General features: G+C 40.8%; 1 protein-coding gene across 1 annotated transcript; it reads left to right on the top strand.

The window, feature by feature from the left end:
• The first annotated feature begins 4,755 nt into the window (after positions 1-4,755).
• LOC104951401 (tyrosine-protein phosphatase non-receptor type 9-like) lies at positions 4,756-8,440 on the top strand. Its single transcript, XM_010778047.1, has 2 exons — positions 4,756-4,995; positions 5,755-8,440. The coding sequence occupies exons 1-2, from the start codon at positions 4,773-4,775 to the stop codon at positions 5,976-5,978; spliced, it is 447 nt and encodes a 148-aa protein (XP_010776349.1). The 5' UTR covers positions 4,756-4,772; the 3' UTR covers positions 5,979-8,440.
• The last annotated feature ends 1,404 nt before the right edge of the window (positions 8,441-9,844 follow it).

Below are 9,844 nucleotides of genomic sequence, written 5' to 3'. Positions count from 1 at the left end.
GAGTGTGTGTGTGTGTGTGTGTGTGTGTGTGTGTTTGTGTGTGTGTGTGTGTGTGTGTGTGTGTGCGTGTGTGTGTGTGTGTGTGTGTTTGTGTGTGTGTGTGACAGATGCCCTCAGAAAGCCACTAACAGGATGACGACAGCGCTGCAGGGTAAAGACGGATTATGTCTGAGCAGTAGTTAAACAGATTATTCCAGAAAGGGTGCCTTCTTTTTTAACCTCGTCACTCTTGCCACACTTTACAGCTCTCGCCGAGGAGGAGGAAGGAGGAGGAAGAGGAGGAAGAGGAGGAAGAGGAGGAACTTGGTCCTGCAGCGATCATTACGAGAGTTTCAGCTGGAGCTCAGGGCCTGAAAATGATCCATGAAACCGTCAAACATGAGTTGCACCTGAGTTAAAGGACACACCCAGCAGGATTTCATTTCATATTTCTATTCGGAAACTCTTCTCCCATAATGCTTTGGGAATTCGGACTCGTGCTGATGTTCGTCCTCGCTCCACAAGCCGCGGGATTTAAAGGTGAGCTTGCGGTTTTTATTTTATCCACAAAATCCCTTTTTTAAAGCAACTTCTAAAACAGAAACAATAATAAAGTTCTCACTTGGATGAATGAGCACACTCAGATGCAAGGGCTTGATCTGCACTAAACTTGGTCACAATGCAAAGCTAAGCCTATTACGATTACATAAGTAATACCCGGGTTGCTTTCTCCAGAGGACGCACAAAGGCTCTGTAAAGCTCCATAAACGGAGAGAAGTAGAGCAGTACATCCTTCAGAGTGCCTCCTTTCAACACAGTGTTTCTGAATATGTGCAAACATGCTGATTCAAAATGGAGAGGGGATAGTGGCACGCTTCAATAGATGTTTCTCCAGCAGTGGGTTTGATTTTGAACCCATGAGAAACGTCTGACTGCGTTTCGATCCAATGGCATCTCAGAGCATTCACACCTACACTTAGAGGTGTCCACTTCTCATTGGATCGCCAAAGAAGTATCTTAGGTGCTGTTTACACGGGAACGGAACGGGTTGTATCTGCTACTCTTCTCTTTCGTATAGCCCGTTCGTTCACACAAGGCTGTAACGGGACCGCGGAAATGGACCCCTCAAACGATAACGGGTCCCAAGGTGGATAGATCTGCGGACGGAAGACTCTGGGGGTCAAACGGCTCTGTGTGTACTTCCTATACGATCATTTCCTGATAGCAATGAAGCCGTAGCCCCGCCTCTCCCCACCTCTGCTGCTCACTGCTGTAGCATGGTCAGTAGCTACTAGGGGTGTAACGGTATACGTTTTCGTACCGAAAATATTCGGTATGGGCCCTTCGGTTCGGTACACGTGTGTACCGAAGTGTACCGAACGAATATAACGTTAAACGTAAAAAATTGAGAAGGTGAAAAACTTTTTGGAAGTAANGTAACGGTTCACAAACATTTCGGTTCGGTACGTACCTCGGTTTTTAGGTCACGGTTCCGTACGTTTTCGGTACAGCAGAAAAAATGGTCACAAAACATTAAATATATATATATTTTTTAAAATTTGTATTAAACTGTGAATAAACTCAAATAAATACAAAATATAATAAAATAAACATTAAGGTGCAGCATTTCGATGAACTGAAATAATCTGTATTTGAACTGTACTGTACTAGTACCTAAGCAGCCAGTTTGACATTATGACTTGCTTGTCATTGTATTTTCATGTTTTTTTTAAGAAAAATGTACTTGTCCACATTGCTTGCTGAAAGGGCAGATCTGCTGGCACTAACAATGTCTCCTGCTGTGGAGAACACCCTCTCGCTAGGGACAGAGGTAGCAGATATAGCCAGGTAGCGCTTTGCTAACATGGCAACATAAGGATATTTGGCGTTTGTAATAGCTTTGGCTCGGTCTGAACTTTTTGCGAGTGTTGGAGGCTTAAATGCTAGTGGGAGTCAGGTTTGCAATTCATTCTTTTTTCTTTTGGTACCAGTGATATCCACGTTCGGGTGATGCCTTTTCAAATGAGTGTGCAAGTTTGATGTATTGCCAGCCGCGTAACCAATTTTAGTTGAACAATGCCGACAAACAGCTTTGGTTCGGTCCACCTGTCTTTGTCATCCTTGTACGTAACTGCGAAACCAAAATGTTCCGAAACCGGAGACTTCAGTGATGCTGGAGGATTTTCGAGTTCAACTTTATCTGCATTCGACAGACTAAATTTGAACGCATCCCTGTGACCAGCTCTCATAGTATGCCTCTCGTCCAATGAAATGACTTGGTCGCTCTATGACGCGGTGAACCCAATGTGAGCAAATTACACTGAACGCTAAGACGCAGCACCTGAGATTACTTCCAAAAAGTTGTTTACGTTCTAATTTTTTTACCTTTAACGTTATATTTGTTCGGTACACTTCAGTACACACACGTACCAAACCGAAGAGCCCATACCGAATAATTTCGGTACGAATACGTATACCGTTACACCCATAGTTGCCATGGCAACGGCATTTGAAGAAATCTCAAAACTGTCCCGTAGATGTCTTCACGGCTGGACTGTTAGCACACATGTGAAGTTTGAGCACTTTTTGAACATTTTCATAAGGAGTTTATAGCGACATCGTCTTTTATGGCGAGAGGATGCGTTTTCCATGGGAAACGGCATATGATGAAAACCCCATAATTGACTAGAGCTGTTGGATGGCTGGACCGTTAACCATTATCCTGAAGTGTGGTGCTGTTTTGACCCCCTCGCTTTTCATAGGCGTTTACGACAACATCGTGTCTTATAGCGAGGGATGCGTTTCTATGGCAACAGCCTATGGTGAGAATCCCTCAGATTTGGCCGTAAAGCTGTTGAGGCATGGAACCGGTGATCGACAAGCAAGTTTAGGGGGCCGATCGACCGTGTCCATTGGAGTTACAGTGGCATCGTGTTTTATGGCAAGGGATGCGTTTCCATGGAAACGGGCATATTGATGACACCCACATAATTGACGTAGAGCTGTTTGAGGGCTGAACCCATTATCGCTGAAGTCTGCTGCTCTGAGCATGTCAATGTAGCTATGACATCATCGTGTTCCATGACACAGGTGTTTTATATTTGAGCTAATGACGTGTCCAGAGATCAAAAGGTTTCATGGTGATTAGTGAGAGTAAAGCATTTTCATTGTTCTGAATGAGAGATAAACTGTTACATGTGAATGTTTTGTTGAAGAACCATAACAGATATCGGTGAAATTTCAAAGCGTGAAGCATGNAAGTATTTAGTCAGCCACCAATTGTGCAAGTTCTCCCACTTAAAAAGATGAGACCTATAATTTTCATCCTAGCATTTTGTCTCTCATAGTTGAGGTATACCTAGGATGAAAATTATAGGTCTCATCTTTTTAAGTGGGAGAACTTGCACAATTGGTGGCTGACTAAATACTTTTTTGCCCCACTGTATATTCCATGTGCGACTGTTGCTATGTGAGTTAATCTTTCAAATACAAGGTTGCTTGTTTGATTCAAGCTCTTGTAGTCAATATGTCAAGGTATTTATCCCTAATATTTTCTCAGCTAACTAATGACACACACTCAGAGGATCTTTTAAAACGTTTTAAGTATTGCACATCTTTAAACATGACTCCTATAAATCACTTTTAAAACCAGTGATGCACTACAGTGTCAGCTTGTCTAAAATAGAAAATTATTCTACTTTTCACTGACCTACAAATAATCCTAATAATAATCCCATTTTCAATCTTCCAACTGTTCATATTTTTTGGTCAATTAACAAACCTGTTACAAATGTGTTGTTCAACAGATTTGAGCCTTTGCGACATTTATTTGATCACCATGGAAACCTTTGATCTCTGGACACGTCGTTAGCTCAAATATAAACACCTGTGTCATGGAACACGATGTCATAACTCCAACTGACATGCTCAGAGCAGCAGACTTCAGATAATGGTTAACACAGCTCTACATCAAATCTGATGTTACGTAATGTGGTGTTACTATGGCAACGCATCCCTCGCCATAAAAGAGCAGCAGACTTCAGATAATGGTTAATGGTCCTGCCCTCAACAGCTCAATTATGGGGTGTCATCNCTTAATAACCTTCATTACGTGTTAGAGAAAGAACATAAGAAAGTTTGACAAAGATGAGGCTGTTAAACGGGCAGCGGATCCGCTGTGCGTAGACAGAGAGAGAGAGAGAGAGAGAGACGCTGAGCTGCACCGTGCAGCGATCAGCTGATACGGAGCATAGAGAGGGAGAGCTGCAGTCCGCGGGGCTCGGCCTCGCCTCCTGTCCTCACAACTCTTATAAATCCCAGGACCGGACAATTGTTATTTCTTGTTCCTACTCGGAACCGAGTTTTGCTTCCCAACCCTGCCACTGTGCTACACTTCCCGCCCCGCCCCCGTCTACCTGTACAGAAAGCGGCGAGATGCATTTCAGTAGGAATCGACAAGCAGAACCGAAACTATCATTTCTAAACGAACAATGGCGGACACGTACAATTTGCGAATGAGTTCTGCCTTTTGTAAACAGAATTTATCAATAATTTGTCAATAAATCAGGGCGAAAAACGTCACTTGTCCGCCGGACAAGTCAATTGAAAGATCTACTTGTCCGATATTGTAAATAACACGTCCCGGACGGTGGGACGTGTACTTTTTCGCACACTGCTCCTACATTTTTTTTGTATATATTACCGTTTCATTTTATTTCACAATCATACTTGACATGGATACTGGCCTACAGGCTTGGACATGCTATTTGTCTGATATCTTTCTGTGGTCCTTTATGGCTTTTCTTCAGTCTGGGGAGCGACGGGAGGTGTGCCACTACCTCTATGTCAGCTGGCCAGACTTTGGGGTCCCCAAATGTGCTACAGCCATGTTGGACTTCCGTGAGCATGTCCTGAGGAGGAGGGAGGCTGCGGTCCAGAGCCTGGGCTCCAGCTGGACGGGCCCTCCAGGGGGCCCCCCTGTGGTTGTGCACTGCAGTGCCGGCATTGGCCGCACAGGTAAAGCGCTTGATATGAACTCTTATCTTCACTATCCTGTGTTTCACTCTTGTTGCTGTTGCTGCTTTGACACTTGAGTTTTCCAAACCGGGATTAGAAACAGAATTGTCTTATTTTCATAATCATAGACCAGAACTTCTAGTATTATAAATATACTTCTTCATACTTTTTTTTTGTACACTTTAATTGATCTACGATACGGTCATACTTTATTGTCAGATCAAGTCTGACATTTTTCTTGCATTGCAGCAGCTCCATTTGCAACATCAAACAAGGATAACAATTAAACCCATATGTTTATGCTGAGACATTGTTCCTTTTGAGTAATGTGTGGCTTTATGTTGGCCTACAGTCTTAGTGTAACTCTAAAACAAAACAATTTAGTTAGACAAAATATTTTTCAATTCTAACTGTACTACATAAGTCTCAGTATACTTGGACACTTTCTTTGCAAACGTCTAGCTTAAAAAACATTTGTTTCATTTACCAAAACAGCTAAAGTTTGAAAATATCAAGTAATTGTACTTTAGCATCTAAAATGGATCCAAGAAGTGTTACATTTGTGAAAAAATGATTTAATCTTCGCTAAAATTCAAAAACATCTCTCGGTACATTCTTTGTACTGAGAGATGGTTTTTAGTTTTTTTTTCTGTGATATGTTGAGGCTTTTTTATAACGTGCCAAGTATGTGTATGCAATTTGGTAACTTGTTTTGTTCACCTTTTCATCCTCTCTTTATCCATCTCCCCTCCCTGACAGGCACGTTCTGTACACTGGACATCTGCCTGTCCCGGCTGGAGGACATCGGCTCGGTGGACATCCGTCAGACGGTGCGACGGATGCGCACACAGAGGGCTTTCAGCATCCAGACCTGGGACCAGTACTACTTCTGCTACACAGCAGTCATCGAGTATGCCCAGCGCAATGGAAAACTGAGCCCAGTGCAGTGGTCCGACTCAGACCTAGAGACTGACAGCGAGTGAGGGACGCACGTACAATAAAACGAGTGGGATAGCCAACATAAGCCGAAATCATAGGAATGACAGAATGAAGATCCAGAGGAGAAGAGCGAGAAAAAAAAAAAAAAAGACTGATGATGGATTTCTAGTTTCGGCTCTCGATGTAAAGACTCAGACTCACAGTTGCTCTTCCTTCGCATGAATTGATAGACGGAGGAGGTGGAGAGCTGGAGATATAACATGCAGGGAGTGGAGACCGTGCATTGCGTCACCGATGAAGCAAGCTGTCCTGCCAATTTCCGAGCCCCTTTTTATTTAGCAAACTGCGAGGGGACTTGGCCTGCCCTGAACCTGTCTTGTTGACAAGAGAGTTGTACGAGTTGTAGCATTTTTTTTATATTGACTTGCACATGAGGAATGACAAACTTGAAATCTTTCCCTTGAAGCCCTCCAAACCCCAGTCTTGTTCCTTTTTTATTTTATTTCATCCTTTTCAACCCTGAACATCTCTGTGATGACAGAGGAAATGTGAAGGGTGTAAAAAGGTGAAACTTAAAAACCTTCTTTTTTTTTCAGAGGAAATGCTTGTGTGAGCAAATGGTCGTAAGCGACAGTAGATCAGTGTGTGAGCCATTTAGTCCGTTTCCGGTTTTTCTTTTTTTTTCATGTCCTTTTTTTTCTATGGTGCATTTTCTACTTGTGTTTCATATTTGTGCATATGTAGACTAACTTTTCAAAGCCAAAGTCCTCACCCTGAATGCTTGGATGTACTCCTTACTGAGATATTATAGACTGAAGCCCATGTATATTCTTGTAACATACATTTATACATTATTGTGCATAATAACAACCTCTAAAAGAAGAGCAAAAAAAGCCTTGTTTAATACAAATTGACTTAACCATCAGAAGAAATATCTATGTAGCGAGCCAGGCTTTGACAAAATACAGAAAAGAGTTCTGTTATCAAAAATGATATCATATTGCGAATCTGTGGGATTTATCAGGTCTTACATCATCTTTACTGTTGGAGCGTTCTGATTGGACGGTCTTAAGTAATTTGGCCTTAACTTGATTCACTGCCTCGTCATTCTCAGACCGAAACCATATCTGAAACTGTAAACTTTAATTTCCCCTTTTGTTCTTTCCCTTTTTAAATCTTACTCCCTTAATACCACAACTGTTGTTTTTAATTCTCGGGGCATATTCTGCCTCAGATAATTGTGCCTTCAAGTTTCCTTGGCTTAATGTCTCGCTAGTATAGTAATAACACCCAAACGAGTGCACTTCATTAGTACACGTTGACTATGTTCCAGACAGGACACCCACATTTTGCCTATAGTCCTGTACATAGTGCACTACTCGTGAATAACGGGAGAGTAGTGAGTAACCTGGGACTAAGCTCTGGTTTGAGACATGGCTATTCTCTTATCATTTGACCTCAGGGGGTAATTCTAGTGTTTTTGCCTAGTGTCAAAGTTCCATTTCTGGGTTTGCCTCTGGTAAATTATCATTTAAGAAAAAAAAGTATATCAACTTTATTTTGTATTTTTTACTGTATTGTATCCTACTATATTTATGTCTTTGTAAAACTTCTACAATATTGAAATCATTGAATGTTGGTACGAGGCTACAAAGAAAAACAGAGTAGTTAAAGCATTTGATAAGCTGAACAAATCAGATGGGGAGTGAAATATATTTTTTGTTTTTCACAATGAGATTTTGGTGGAAAGTGTCACTTGCCATTGTATTTTCAGAACTGACTTGTATAAATGTTGATTGTTCAATTCTAGGAAAATAGAGGGGGGGGGGGGGGGGTCAGGGGAAGCTAACAAGTATGTTTTTAGACAGCTTATTGTTAAACTCAATAACAATTAACTTCTTTTTCGTCTGGTACCCAATGCCAAGGACAAGACAAAAGAGAGCTACCAAGACAACAAAAAGAGCAAAAAAATACAAGCAGCTGCCATTTTTGTTCACAGAAGTCCAGCCTGGTGTCTATGAGTACAAAAATATATTTATAAAGGGTAAAGGTTTATCAGCATGGAAAGCGAGCCTTGAATGTTTTCTGGATAATGGATTCCGAGCAATTAAGTCAGACAGACGGTGATATTGTTGGTGAATGTGGACCCTGCATCCCTCAATACCAAAGGCCCAGGCTCACCCTAAAGAATCTTTCCTCTCACACAGCAACAAGTGCAAACAAGCATGGACCTACCAATGCAGCCTTGCATCCACGGACACAAAGACTGGAGCACCTCGGGAACATTACTAAAGATTTGAAGATACAAAATGGGAGATTGTGTGTGTAAAAGACTGGTCCCTCTGCTACAATAATTAGTTGTATGAGAAACAGAGAATGCAACATGCGTTTGTCATTGGTGTTCATTTAATGTTTTCTTATGTGCTTTAAGTTCTCGTGAATTATGGCCTTTTACATGTCAGCCCGGCTGTCCCATTAAAGCAACGGTATTACTATCTTGAATGAGTACAAGGTTTATGTGATCTATTTCCCACTGGATAGAGTTGTGCATACATAAAATACACCATGCTTTCAGTGAATACTTCCCCATAGAATCTTCACTTTCCATTCAATGTTGCTGTTTAAAAAAGCATTTCTCAGTTTTCCTCACCCCAACTATAAAAGCAGCCAGCTTTAGGCCTATAGATATAGGTTTAGGAAAGTACATTTTTACTCCATAACGATGTTTTCTGGCCATAAATTACTACTTGCTTAATAAATTACGTTTTTGTGTAAAAGTAAACATTTATATAGTTTCAAGTATATAAATGTAGTTATCTCACTGCATTGTTTCCTTACATATCTCATTAAAAACAGGACTTTTGTACTGGGTGTAAAATTTGACATTGCTTGTCTTACAATAGAAATATTGAAAAGCTTCTTTTAGTCCAGCAAGTTTAATTTTAGCGTCAGATGTCATTGTTTTTTTTATTTTAATTCTATCCAACAGTTTTTCTGGAAATTGAGGATTTTGTCCCCCATTACTTATACAGGAAACATAACAAAAAGGATATTTAAAAAGCCAATATGAATGATTAGAATGCCACATCTCGCAAAGTAAACACATTTGAAAAATGTGGTTTGTGATTCAGATAATCTCCATAATGTGATGGGATCTTCCATGGCTCATGCTTCATCCTTCCACCAAGTTTCATCATAACAAACAACAGCTAAGTAAAAAAAAGTTAAACACCCTTTTTTAAGAATAAATATACAAGTTCTTATATTTTACCAGTTAAAAGTTACACTGAGAATGAAAACAATCTAAAACTACATTTTGTGTGTTTCTTTGTTTGTGTGTGTGTCTGTAAATTGATATTATTTTTTTATTAGCATCATCTGCGGATGTTGTTCCTCTGAAATGAGTTGGGGTATGTTTTGTTGGAACGGGAGCAGGAGGCGCAGCAGACACTTCTGTAGTAAGGGTACACACAGAGACGAGCCTGGACCACCACCACACAGTTATGATACTGGTCGCTGCAGGATGGATCTGTTAAAGGGAAGGAGGCACAAGTTAGTGCAAATGTCCTTCTTTCATTCAGTTGTATCCTCGACAACAGGGGTGTCCGAACTTTTCCCACCGAGGGCCACATACAGGAAAATATATGAGCCACTAACTAGAGGTACAGTGGGGCAAAAAAGTATTTAGTCAGCCACCAATTGTGCAAGTTCTCCCACTTAAAAAGATGAAAGAGGCCTGTAATTTTCATCCTAGGTATACCTCAACTATGAGAGACAAATGAGAAAAAAAAATCCAGAAAATCACATTGTCTGATTTTTAAAGAATTTATTTGCAAATTATGGTGGAAAATAAGTATTTGGTCACCTACAAACAAACAAGATTTCTGGCTCTCACAGACCTGTACTGTAG

Source organism: Notothenia coriiceps, unplaced genomic scaffold (genome assembly GCF_000735185.1).
Source record: "Notothenia coriiceps isolate Sejong01 unplaced genomic scaffold, NC01 NC01_scaffold00018996, whole genome shotgun sequence".
Taxonomy (NCBI): domain Eukaryota; kingdom Metazoa; phylum Chordata; class Actinopteri; order Perciformes; family Nototheniidae; genus Notothenia; species Notothenia coriiceps.
Note: the sequence above shows the minus strand (reverse complement) of the source record. Positions and strands in the feature narration are given on the sequence as shown.

What these genes read in the sequence shown, in the direction of transcription:
- LOC104951401 (XM_010778047.1), top strand. Translation starts at nt 4,773, where the DNA reads ATGGCTTTTCTTCAGTCTGGGGAGCGACGGGAGGTGTGCCACTACCTC. An exon ending in TGCCGGCATTGGCCGCACAG is followed by an intron (nt 4,996 to 5,754) that starts GTAAAGCGCTTG and finishes CCTCCCTGACAG; the next exon opens with GCACGTTCTGTACACTGGAC.